The 14,230-nt window shown below is 40.4% G+C and overlaps 1 protein-coding gene across 1 annotated transcript in view; it reads right to left on the reverse strand.

The window, feature by feature from the left end:
* Positions 1-10,826: 10,826 nt before the first annotated feature.
* cdkal1 (CDK5 regulatory subunit associated protein 1-like 1) overlaps positions 10,827-14,230 on the reverse strand; it is a 260,220-nt gene continuing 256,816 nt past the window's right edge. The window contains exon 16 of the mRNA XM_030750431.1: positions 10,827-12,794. Within this exon, the coding sequence (XP_030606291.1) occupies positions 12,633-12,794 (162 nt within the window). The 3' untranslated portion in view covers positions 10,827-12,632. The remainder of the gene's footprint in view (positions 12,795-14,230) is intronic.

Genomic DNA, 14,230 nt, shown 5'->3' on the forward strand with positions numbered 1-14,230 from the left:
ATGTGAGTGTTTCCACCATGGATGAGTGGTGCTCCTTCCATCAGCTCTGCAGGGCATTTATTCACCTAACCTGTCCCAGGGCAATTTAAGAGCAATTTAGAAATGTTTTCACACTTTAATGCTCTCAACACTATTGAAAACACACACACACACACACATGCATATACACAGAGCCATGTAGTGCAGGGAGCATAAAATCAGAATGTGCAGGTCAGCAAGATGTGGTGTTATTAATCAAGCAGCATTTAATATTATATTAATATTTAGCAGTATTAATCAACTATGGTGAGGGATACAGAGGGGAGAGAAATAAAAACCTGTTTTTGCATCATCCCATGCTGAGTAAAATATGTTTTCCATAAGGTTGTCTTTTGCAAAGTGTGAGCCTGCTCTGCTGGGTTTTTACATTAAAACCTTGCAAAAAGTCATTGAGCACTAGCACCTCAATTTCATTTAACTAAATAATAAGTCAGCATGTTATATTATTCAATACTATTCCAATTTCCTCTGGAGGCTACCACAAGTGTTTAAATCATGTTCCTAGCTATAAAAAATGTTGCACCAAGACATGAAAAGAAAAAAAAAAAAATCTGATTTGCTTACTAATGCATCTGAAAGCAGTAACTATATTGCAGTCCCATGAGTGAGAGTGGTGTAGCAGATAGGAAAATTTAAATAAATGATCACACGACGATCAGACTGCATGCTTTTTCAGGGTGAAGTATATTAGGAGAGTTGTTAGAACCTCCCAACAAAACGCAATCAACAAAAGCAAGAGGATGTGAGTTTATTTAAATGATACAACCGAGAGGCGTACACTAGTCGCTATTGTTAATTTTACAAAATCAGAAAGTTTTTCCTACACGTTATGTTTTATTTTACTGAACTCACGAGTTTTTGAGTGTGTCCTTCAAAGGACCTTCCTAATGCCACCAGTGTAACATTCACTCTGCTAAAGAGCCTTACAGGTTAGAGGAGAGGGCTTAAACTCTTTCAGATCTTGAGGACAGTTAAAAAAATGTAGGTGAAAATGAATGAGCAGGGATCTGCCAAAGGTGTGACCTGGATAACCTTGCTCGAGTCCCAAGTCTACATAAAGCGAAAAGAGTATGTGCGTGGAGAGGAGCTGCAGCAATTTCTGCTCGCTGCTCAAAGCAGCCTGTAATCACTCTGCTCCCAGCTGCTCTGGGATTTCTATCTGCCCATGCAGAGAGAAAACCTGTTCGCTTTGTAACAGGTTTGGCTCCTCTTATCTCCACAACAGTGACAAAGTGTGAATCCTGCCTCGCAGTTGCACCCTGGGCTGCTAGAATGTGTTCTTTGCATTCAGATACAATGTGAAGTGAAAGAGGTGGTACAGTATGGACGTATACAAAGTGAAAATGCAAATTCACTTCAGTGAGCAACAACACATCTGCTCAAGCTGAAACTTTATTTAAGAGAAAACTTTGCAGCTATCCAGAGTCAGACACTTGCCTGTATGTGCAGAGGCAGCAGCAAACAGCCGCAGGCCAGGAGAAAAGTAAGTGAATCAGTCTGAGTTCCTGGTTTGTCTGGACTGCTGCACATACACAGACAAGCTATCGCACACATCCATGTGCTGTTTATTGCAATGGATGACAAAATTCATGTCAAGTCACAAAAATAGATGCCTCAGAGTCTATGCTCTTTGCAAATATATGCAGCTACAGCTACACATCCACAGGTCTTAAACCTAAATCCAGCATCAAGATCAAAGCCTGAGTACAAAAAAAAAAAAAACCTGTGGTCAGAGACCACAGCTTGACCTCTGTGACTGGGACTCTGTGCAGTGAATTTGCAATCCCATTGCTTTTGAAATGGTTGCTTTGAAGACGGGGACCAGGTCTGCAACCGCTCAGTCAGCTGCCGTCTTCAAAGTGACTTTGGTGCATCAAGACGGTGATAAAATGGCAATAAGATGGAATCAGTTTGCCACCAGCCTGTGACTGAATTGGGTCAAGTTGGCAATTACATGAAATCTGTTTGTGATAATACAGCGATTAACTGTGATAAACCTGGAAAATCACAAATCTGTTGCCGTCTGTTGCCAATCTGTTGCTGTCTACATACACAGAAATTCAGATTAAACTTAGAGTCCAGCCCAAACCTCACAGATCTGACACTGAAATTCCCAACGTTGCTGCAGGATGTCAATTTAACTGCAAAATGACACGGGCACTCAGTGTCCTTGCTTTTATGTAGGCACTACAACTAGACCAATTGGCAACCTCTTGAGATGAGCTGCACTCAGTGGTGTAGACTGATTCAGATTGATTGCAATGTCTTACCAATCTGTCTATTTCTATACATTAGACAGAAAATGTCTGCAAACCTTCACCAATCTGTCTGGGAAGGTCTGCAGTCAGTCCAAGTCAGACTGTGATCATTTGGAGACAGGTAGCCTCCCACCAGGCTACCTGTGCAGTTGACTTGTTCAAAAGCGGTCACCCAGAGTCTGAAGGTGATGCGCCCTCAACCCCTTCATGACCACTTGGTTATAGCAACTACTTGCAATCAGTGCAATAACCACACAGCCAGCAATTTTTCATAGTTGAAAGGAGGTTGTAGTGCTTTTTTTTTTTTTTTTTTTTTTTTAAACTAGTGCAACAAAACCACTAATGTCTGATTGTTATCTTTTTTTTTTAATTGATATCACGACAAACTCTTGGAGTGTTGCCTATCTTGAGTGAGTGTTGACCTCATACCAGAGAGTTGCTGAAGTGGTTCCTATTCAGTCAAAGAAGTCCCCCCCCCCCCCCCCCCCCCCCCCCCACCCCACCCCACCCCCCAACCACAGTTTAAGTGCCCTTGGGCAAGGTGTCTCACCTTCAGGTCAAGTGGAGCAGCTGAGAGGACACCAGGATTATGCAGCTGCACTTCGTAGTTCCCAGCTGTTAATGTGTGCCAGTGTTGCTGTAACAGAAACAAGTATGCTCCACTGACTTTCTCTGGATGAATAAAGGGTGATACCCTATAAACACTGATGACTGATACAGACACTCAGAGAGATTATATAGCACATGTAGCCTGCACAGAAATGTGTAAGGAATCGGAGAGAGGGACTGGAAAGTGGAGATACTATTATAATGGGAATAAATCATGCTACACTCTGGGGCTCGAAAATGAAACCTGACATGGGCCATAAATCTTCAGGGATGTAAATAAAGCAGGATCCAGAAATTAGATATTAGAACTTCAATATCCAATGACACCAACTCTAAAGTGCTTCTCTTTTTATCTAAGGAAAAAATATTATACAAATAACTAACATGTTCCAAGAAAGAGGAAGAAAAAAAAAGATTTGGAGAGCGCAAAGGAAAGGAGCAGAAAGAGAGATTAATGCAAGCAGTAGACAGCATGAGAGAGAGAGAGAAAGAGACAGGGATTATGAGTACTTTTCTTTTGCAGCCTCATCACAAACAAATAAGCCGATCGTCAAGACCCAGCCAGGCAATTAATATTCAAGGAATTAGTTTTCTTTTTTAAAAAGGAGGGGAGAGGAGATTTAGATTCTTTTCCTCCCTTTGCTGCATGAAGATCCTTTTTGCAAGCTTAGGCTTTAAACAGCTTGAAATCACTTTGACAGCCTGCTCTATCTCATGGAGTACACACACACACACACACACACGCATGCACACGCAAACACACACTACAGGGAATTTTAATTTTCAACCTGTGAAATTGTAATTGCCTCTCATGTAAGAGGCAAAGGATTGTGGGAAGGCACTCCCATGTATCCGCTCTGACAGTCTGACTTCTTTATTTTACCATCATTACCCACTTATTGGTAAATTTCCATTCTGAACTTGTTTTTGTTTTTTTTTTTATCTTTTATTTTCCACTCCCCTTTACGCCTCTATCTTTTCCTTCACTCTCACACTCTCCTGCGCTCAGATCTGTTTCACGGCGATGAGGCGAGCGTGGCAGAGCTGACATTAAATTAACTGGAGCTGTCAATGACAGAAGGAGGGTGGCTAGGAAAAAGAAGAGAAAATGAACAGAGCAGGGAGGAGAGGACGAACATAAAGAAGAAATGAACAAAAGAGAAAGAAGAGTGATAAAGAGAGGGGGAAAAAAAAAGCACAATGTTACAGAAAAATGTGATGAAAATGTCTTAAGGGAACTTGGATGCCATTATTGTTTTTCCTTTTCTGTTCATTTTGTATTTCTGACTCCTCTCGCTGCGAGGCTGGCCTGCGAATGACTTCTCAACTCCTTACGTGTGATTGTTGTTTTGCAGACCGCCTGCCTTGCAAACTGTCAGCAAAAGCTATGTTCAACTCAGGGAAAAAAAAAACAACTTCAAAAATATGGCATGAAAGGCTTGCATGTGCATGTAATTAGATGTGATATTAAGTCATTTCCAACCTGTCAGTGCTCTACTCCCTCAACCCAGACACTCACACTATGAGGTGAAGAGGTGCCTATTAAATAACAGCTCCCTCTTATCAGAGCCTAACAATGAAAGGAGTTCAGGTGTATGAATATGTTTGGGTATGATTTGAGTTTGTCTTGTGTTGTAAGTGCACTGGCCGGCTCTCATGGGGAAAAGGTGAGCTCCCCTACATTTTTCTCACACAATGAATTCTATTCAATTCAGTTCAATTTTATTTATATAGCGCAAAAAATTAAAAATTAAAGGAGCCCTATTATACTCACTTTCAATATACTGGAGTAGTTTTGCATAATTCAGAGCTAGAAATGATCCTTATTTACCTTTTACTGGATCTTGGAATAAAAGAATTAACCAGCAGGTGGGTAGAGCTTCTGTGCCTGGGCTGACCATATTAGGGATATCTGCTCTCACTGACGTGATGCAAGGCTAAGTGTAGAAAGCCTCTGAAATGGAGCGTTTAGAGCAGCCTGATGGGATTACTAATACTTATAAAGAAGAGAAATAGTGTACACTTCTCAAGTTGTTCAGACACAGTGAGGGAATCTTTAGTTTCTGGTCTTTCAGTGAGGGTGAAAACTTGCAGTGTGTTCTACAGCAGCCACTTGAGTCATAGCCTGGAGGATGTGTTTATAACTGGATGGAGAAACCAGTCATGGTTGGATCTCTGGACCTTTATATCGATCTGTAGGGTATACAATTTCCTGCTATTGTTGTATTCAAGTAAATATTTTTGTTTTTCCAGTTGGTTTGAGAACGGTTTCAATTTTTCATGTAAATTGAATTCAATTTCATGTAAATTTAATTACTTGGACTCAGCCAGTTCTTGACCTCTCCAGTACTCGCTCTGACACTTTGTCCATTATGCAAATGGAAACAAAAGTAATAAACAGTGTAATATGTACAATTATTCTGGCAAAGCCATCTTACAATTTCACTTTGAGGAGTTGCCATTAGGCAAGATCTCGTTTACGTTAGCAGACGTGAGTGTAAAGTACACATATATGTCTTTTAAACTCCTCTTAAATCATCCTTAATTCAGTATTTTTCTTTCAAGCGTGTGAGAAGATTGCCAGTAAACGCTAACAATGTAGTTATGTAAATGAGCATTGTTTCATATGCGGACAACACCACAGGAACACTTCACCATGGCAACAAACCAACCCTCAGGAGTCTCAGGCAATATACAGTTATTTCCATGACAACATCATTAAAAGTTTCTTGGAAGCCAAGTGAAGTACTCTAATCAAACATTAGCGAGAGGAAAACAGCCACGAGACCTCAAGGTGATCTCTCTCTCTCTCTTTTTTTTCTTCAAATTCCTGTTTAAAAAGATATTATGCACATTCCTGCTGTTTGATGAAAAATATTCAACTCAGATGGTTCATTAAACTAAAACCTGCTAAATGTGGCACATTACCGTAATTAGCAAAGTTTCCTCAGAGTTACTTTTTTGACCCTTTCCATGGTAAAAGTGAGTTGTAAGCCTGCCAAGATCTACAGCGTAGCTCTTATCTGAGTAAACTTATCTGAGTCAAGTGCTCTCTCAGAAGGGGAAAAAAAAAGCAGCTATGAGCAGTCCAGCAGTTCAGTGAAAAGCTTTTCATTAAGTGTCCAGTAGCTGGAACAAGTTCAACACAAATGACATAATAAACTCTTGAGTAAAACTTCTTAAACTGACTTGATTTTGACAGGACTTTAGATGAGAGACTATTTTATCTACAAGATTTCACAATTATGCAAAAGAGCTCAGGATGACTTAACAAAAACATACTTTCTGTTTTAGTTTCAGACAGATAAACTCAATGATTTAATCCGCTCCCTGTTGTGCAAACAGCACGCACATCTACACACATGGCATGTCAAGAGACATTAAAACTGTCTTCAAACTAATAACAGCTTTTAACACCAAGTAATACTGCAACGCTGCCATGTCTCCGTGTGCTTATTAAAGTGCTTTCAAGAACAATGAAACTGTGGAGCTAAAATATTGACTTTGGTCTCCCGTCCCACTGGTGATTACAAACACCCTTAACCGTTCAAAGTCAAAGATGTATGTAGGTCCATCAAACACGCAGACACAAAACCACAGGCGCACAAAGAAACACACTGAACCAGAACTGGCAAACCACCAAGACGCTCAATAGAGCCAATCTCTCGCTCACACGGCAGGCTGTGAATTCCCAGTTTGCTTTGCAGCGACAATGGGGTGTGTGTGCGTCTGTGTCTGTGCGTGTGTGCAGATAAAAACACCACAATCGCTGAATGCAGGCACAAGGGCCACCAAACTAAATGCTTGGACAGAGCTGGCATAAGGACCCGTGTATACACACACACACACACACACACACACACATACATATATGATTAGGAATGGCTATGCTTGCCAAGACAGTTTCCCTTCTGTTCCAGAAGGCACTGAGGTGCTTAGCACTCAGCCTATACAAATGGGAAGGCAGAGTGTGGCAGAAAGAAGGGGAAAGGTGGGAGGTGAAGGCAGAAAGCGACAAAGCAAGTTGGTCACCAAAATTGCAAAAATTAATTGGTCACACCCATGTGGGCTTGTATTTGTACCCAACAATTGCACTTGGGTCTAGTTGCAGCAAATTAGAAGCCAGTTTTAGTTGAAATATATAATCAGTGCAAATATTTTCATTCATTATCACATGCCATCCTTTTTCTTTTACTAATTAATAGCCTGAATACTGGCAGTTGAATTCGCTATATCTCAATTTTGATATGAAGGAAATCAGTTTAGCCTCCATCTCATAAAAAAAAAAAAAAAAAAAAATCATATCAGTGTTCTTCATTATGACATGCATTTACTGTGCCGGGGCAATGCAGTGCACACAAAATGCAGAAGAAGATGAGGAAAAGAAGGATTTTTCCATCCTCCTTTCTAAAGGAGGTCACGGTGGCAGCTGGAAATTAGTGCAGTGCTGCACGCACATTAACAGATATTGTTTCAGCCAGGGCTCAGTTGTAAGATGGTGTCAATCACTGCTCTTACAGTGTGCATGCCCTGGGGCCATGTAGACCACCTCCCGTCCAGATACACACATACAAACACACACATACACACAGAGCACAGTATTTTCATATTTTTTGTGACTGCATCATCCTGTGTCAATTAGCATCAGCGCTAAAATAAATGGTATGTGAAAGCTTTGATGGTGTAAATATTTTATTTGCGCCTTCAACATTGTTGTCCGTGTAATCTCGCTGCTGCAGCTTTGACTGGCATGGAGGAAAGATGCTGTTTAAATTTTGAGCTAAAACACGAAAGGAGAGAAAATGATATTTTTAATGAAACCGTTGTGAAGCTTGCTGAATGACAGCATGGTAAATTGACTGTGCTAAATTGGGCTTAACCTGACATACATCAACATGGGAATTATGTCAGGTTTTTCTCTCCATACTTTAATGACTGCTTTCCTTTAGGAAAGCGTAACAAACATTAGCAAGAGGGGTATCAGCTGAAGTCTGACAAAAGTGCTTTCTACATTTTATTTGCTTTCATGTATTGAAAATCTAACCGTTGCCTGGATGCTGATGATCGAAATATCCGTTAATCAAAAGAATGATTTACATCCAGATAAACTCAACCAGGAGCCGCTGCATAAATAATCTCAGAGGTGGATGCAGAAAAATGGAGAGAAATTTACTTCATTAGACGAGAATGAAAAGGTCATTGCCTGAGATTGTGGCTAATAAGAATCTCTGTCAGCCTGTAGCTGATGTCAAGACCCTGGGTATTAACCAAAAAGTCATACCAGTTATTGCTATCAAAGTGTATATAGTCTAAATTTGACATGCATTTATTTAAACAGAGCTCATCTTCTGTGAAATTGAAGTTTAATCTAAAATTAATTGTATTCTCCCGAACTTTTGATCAGCTCAGTGGAAAGGGTAACTGGCAAGTCAGAAGAGAAGATGAGCTAGTTGTAAATGTTTTTGCATGTCAGAATTTACAACACTATTAGTGCTACTGGATCATGGAGGCTCAGAGCGCACAGATCCAGGCAAAGAACAGAGCATGTCAGTGTTTAGACTGGAGTAACAGTGGATCCAATATCAGAACTGGGAGGGTAAAAACGTCACAGTAATACGGGATGTACAGTGATTTTGCAGTATTGGTTGTAGTTTGGATCTGAGCCCTGGGAGAGAGGAAGCAGACGGGGGCAGGTGAGTGGCAGGCTGGAACTGGGAACAGAGGTGTGGCTGGTAAAGCAAGCTGAGAGCAAGATGGACAGCAAAAAGGGCAGGTTTTATCCAGTGAGGGTAGAAGGTGGAGGATGGGGTGAGGCAAGAGGCACACTGACCGGTGGAGGAGAAGAAGATGACAGATGGAAAACCTGGATAGCATGAAGGTCAAAAATAGTGCGAGGAAAGGAAGACATACAGTACCTTAAACTTGTAGTGTGGGTACCATGCAGGCCTGAACAGCCTGGTAGGGGTTAAATACTGCTGAGTCTTGATGAGCTGATGAATCCCAAGGGTGCCATTGAGTGGAATCATGGGGAGTACTTAGTTTTTCATAGAGTCCAGTGAACACTTTCTTTTTGGCTATATGAAGGGCCAGCAGCATGTTAGGAGAACCTATGTTGAGTTTTAGAACATTATTTATGACTATGTGGAACACACACACATATATATATCTATATTAAAAGAGAGAACAGTCATTTTTTTGTCTCACTCCCGGAGTTTAGCCACGGTATTGAAATCTGTGCAAATGGGAGTTTATGTTTACATACATGTTTATGGCACGGAGGAACAAATAAAAGTGCATGGGGAAGGTGTTTTTAAAGTCATTTTGAACATTACTGGAGGAATGTTCAGTGTCTCAGTATTGTCAAGCCTATATATGAAAAAAGTGCAAAACTATATTCACTTTTCAGACAATTTGGGCTGCAAAGGGATGACATACTGTGTAGCAGCATGAAAACAGTGAGCGTATGCTGGCCTCCCACATGCTACCACTTGTACGGTTGAAAATATAGTGAAACATCTTTTTTCCTTTCTCCTACAGGCTGCATATTAATTGTAGCTTTTTTCTACAGTCAGACACTGTCAAGCTCTAGAACAAACACTTACATTGTGATCATATAGAATTTTATTTCTCATCTTAAAAAAAAAAAAGTTTTTGTATTTCTGGGTACCTTAGTTTCATGTACAACTGGAAACATTTTCTTATGCAGGCCAAACAGCTTGGAACTTAAAACATTTAGATCAATGAAATGAGATGACAGACAAATGAGAGATGACACAGAAAAGTGTGTTAATGTTCACCCTCCCTTGCATTTATCTTGCGTCCAAAGTTTCTCCGTTTCTCACCAAAAGGACATCACAGCACAGATGACAAATAGACAACAGCTGCAACTGTAAGACAAGAATCCAGAAACTGCTGCTTTTATTAGAAACGACTGAAGTGAATGATGCGGAGTGAATAATGATCTTCTTTGGATGGCCCCCGCCTCGATATTTCACAGTAAGTGATGATCTCCGAAACATAAAGGGTGTCGTTGAATCCATATTTCATTGGCATACAATGCAGTGTTACTGACACACACAAGCAGGAAATATGCTTACAAAGCATCAAAAGAACTGTCGCACAGTATGGATGGTTGCAAAGTAATATAGGGCACTGCTGGATGGATGTAACAAGCTTCACAGCTACACGCATCATTTGATCACATAATACAAAGGTAGTGTGTGCGTCTGTGTGTAAGACATGCATCATTTGATCAGGTAATATAAAGCTTTGGTGCTTGTGTTTGTGCACAAGTTTGCCTGACATGCATCATTTGCCCATATACTACAAAGCTGCAGTATGCTGTGAGTGTGTGTGTGATATGCATCAACTAGGGAAGAAAAAGCCTGAGTGCATGCTTGTACTGCATCTGTTTGTCTACAAAATGTGTGACATGCATCATTTACTTAGATAATACAAAGCCTGTGTGTATGTAGGCTACAAACAGTGCTATATCTAACAAGAGGGCTTTTTGAATAAGAGAGTGATGAGTCCTGTCAGTTCCGAAGCATGCACGTGCACGCAAACATACGCACAAACACAGTTGCACGCACTCTTTCTGCTAAATTAAGCACAGGACGAACCTACACGCAAGACATCAGACGACAGAAGCATTTTCTGACACACAACTTTTGACAGAAGCCCATAAACAAGCTAAGCGAGATACTTCTGACTAGAAATATGCACAAGGCATGCACACCATGCCACGCACACACACACACACACACACACTGCAGACACGTGCCAGTAAAACACCACATAAATTGGGGCATGCATTATTAACTGTCTGGGGCTTTTAGAGCTTGCATTGGGACAGCTGTACCTCCAAACAGGCTGACATTAGAGAGCAACACAGGGAAACTCTATGCATGACAACAACTGAGCAATCAATAATTCAGGGACTCAGGCAATCAATCAACACTTTGGCAGTTTTAGTCATGACAAATGGATTTTATCCTTTATTTAACAATTCTGGATGGTGGGGACAATGACAAAAAAAATGTCTGCTCTAATAACTTCTACTAACGCTATGTATGCCACAAATAGGCCACACCCTAACTGTATTAGAGTTGTACTGAAGGGTAAGTACACTTGAATTACAGACAGGGAAAAGGAAAAAAAATCTTAACAATGCTACAAGTTTTGGTAAAATCCAGCAGTGTTTTGATATCTCTGCACCTGAGATTTCTGCTGCTATTACAATCACAAAAATTTGAATTGTGTCCACATGTGAATTATGAACTCTACGATTATCCAAATAATACAAGCGTGTAGGAGGTGAAATAATATTTACTCTTTGTTATATTGAGGTGGCAAGACATCAGCTAGACACCACTGTAGGTCAGCCAAACATGCCTAGAGACCGGTCGGCAACCCTCTGTCAACCACAGGTCGCTAGTAGGTGAAATCCTACAAATCCAAAAACCTCCTTGGGGTTGCTCTGGTTGCTAGCAGATTGCTGTAGTGACCCATAGTTTCCTGGAAAATGGATACATGGAATACTCGCCAACTACTCACCAAGCAGCAGTGAAAGTGGAAAAAGTGCAACGCAAAGTGGAAACTTCTTCAAAGTAAAAGTTTTGCTTTATTGCGTCAACCAACAGGTTTCAAAAGGAGCAACTTTTACTTTGAAGATGAACGGTCTCTGTTTTCACAGTTTTACTACTAAGCAGTTCGTGAGTCTTTGGAGACAAACTGGCGTCTTCCATGGACACGACAGGTGACCACAGCTGTCTGCTGGCCACCAAAACAATCACAAGTAGGTTTTCAGTGCATCTCTGTACATCAACTCAGCAACAGCCAGCAACCACTTGTCAACGTTTGAGGGAACAGAAATTGTTTCATAGCGACCTGTGATTGCAAAGGGTTACTGACTTGTCTCCAGGCCTGTGACGGAGGCCTAATAAGAGAACATATGAAACAACCATTTATTTTAGAAGGCAAGCAGCACATCATATTCATGAATGTGTGTGGTGTCAATGATCATGAATCCCAGCAGTCAGAATTATTCACCTGGCACCTACGCCAAATATTTGATTAATTATTACGAGACATTATGAACAAGTTCTATTTGTTGTTGAGGAAATAAACAGAACACAACACGGTTATTGAACAATGAAAACATAACGTTAGCATTTTAAAACAACATGAACGGCATTCATTATGTAGTTCTGAAAATATGTTCATGTCTCATTTTCAAAAATAAATACTCTGAAATGAAGTTGCAAACTTTAATCAATGTACAATACAGATTATCACTCATTTTTCCAAAGTGAAATAAACTAAGCATGATCACTTTCCAATTTAAAAGGCTGCAGAGTGATACCTCATCCTCAGACTCTCAGGGTACAGGTGATCATACAGCCCTGAATATGTAAACTGCTGACGCTGCACGTATCTGCCTCACAGCAGCATCAGCAGTGAACAGTAAGGACTAAACAAAGCAGACTTGTAGCTTTTTCCTAAACAACAAATTGCTCAACTGTCACAAGTATTCAGTACTTGAAAAATATTCTAATTAAAATCCGGTATAACTTATTTGTACCAAAAAGACTTGTATAAAAGGTGTTCGGTGAAGCCGTTTGACCTTTCATTGTCTGTGCTGTTATGCTGCCAACAGAAGATATTGATATTACTTTGTTTGGCACAAAAAAATGACTGCACGGTGCTGAACTACACACTCAACTTTCAGTAGAGTTTCTGTACAATATAGGCCAAGATGGCTGCTGCCAGTGCGAGCCCGATCCCCATCTTCTTCAGCATTTCTCTGTCCAGACTATTAGATCCAATCAAGAAGGTGCACGAAGAAGGCGTGGGAGCAGAAACATGGACGCCATTGACCTTTTGTTCCTGTGGGAGGAAAATATGCAGATTACTTAACCACACTTAACTCAGATTAAGAGCTCAAACTTTTTTCTGCATCATTTATAGGGATTAATAGTTTAAATAATTGGATTTTAACCTCTCCGGTGTGAAAATCCATCTGCTATGCAGACGCAGACACACAGAAAGCACAGTCTCGCTTGGACACAGAGTTAGCTGCAGCTCATATCATATCCTTTGTCATTATGATGAAATCATAAGTTAAAAAATAAATGCGCTGGCCACAATCACAAATCAAAGGTGGCTTGATAGCAGTGAAAAAGATAAACAAGAGTCTGTTTCACAGTACCCATTATTAGGCATTTTCTTAAAAAAACTATGACTGTTCAACTACCTGACTATTTTTCTACTACAGTTCCCGGACAGATGTGAGGCCAGACAAAAAAATTAATGCAATTCTTGATTATAGGTGTTGATTACTATGTACATTTAGAAATCTATCGATCTATGCATGCTGGTGTGGATGGTGATGTTTTATAAGCACAAAGGACAATGACAGGGATTTATCACTTCCTCACTGCCGTCTCTTCTTTACACCTTCTCTCTCTCTCCATTTGTTTCCGCTCTAGAACTCAGCTTCATTTGGAAACTAAGACAATAATAAACTGAATTTAAAATGCAGTGCTTGTTTCAGTACTTTGAGGATGAAAGCATTCATAAAACTGGCCATTTGCTTATGCAAATGAGTGCATTTCAATTATGCTGCTATTATCTCTGTGTAAGCAGTTAATGCAGTTTTGTAGTGATCCAATTACTGCAGAGTGCTGTCTGTTGAATGAAGCTGATTTTGAGAAGGTGCACTGTGATCTAGTTAGAGAAGCCTGGATTGTCATGAGAAAAGAATAGGGATCTGACAGTGTTACAGCAGCACAGCTGAAGCAGAACTGTGGTGAAAAGACACTGTATTTGTATTACAGTGAAATAATCTTGCTTTGCTATGACTCGAAGGCTGGACTATTTCAATCCAGACAACAATATCCTAAAAATCAAGAACAAAGCAACCTCCCAAAAATGAATAGCACTATACCAAGAATCCTGAGGCAAATGGTTACAGATAATCTGTTCTGTTATTTAACTCTACAGTGTACTTCATCAGTGACACAGATAGCACTGTTTATCAGCTAGTTGTCAATATGTGGGTTAATTTAAATGTTATATTACAGAGCTTGAGTGTGCAACACCCTTAACCTCTGGGCAACCAGCTGGTCATTACAACTACAACTTGCAAGGTAACAATGCAGGTCACCTGCTGGGAAGCAACTTGTCTCTAAACAATTGCAGTCTGATGTGGACCAACTGCAATCACTCTCAGACAGATTGCCAATAGGTTACAATCAATCTGCGTCAGTCTGCACCAATGAGCCCAATTCATCTGGGACGTGTCTGTTTGCAACAGGGGACTT

The sequence above is a fragment of the Archocentrus centrarchus genome, chromosome 16 (genome assembly GCF_007364275.1).
Source record: "Archocentrus centrarchus isolate MPI-CPG fArcCen1 chromosome 16, fArcCen1, whole genome shotgun sequence".
NCBI classification, from domain to species: domain Eukaryota; kingdom Metazoa; phylum Chordata; class Actinopteri; order Cichliformes; family Cichlidae; genus Archocentrus; species Archocentrus centrarchus.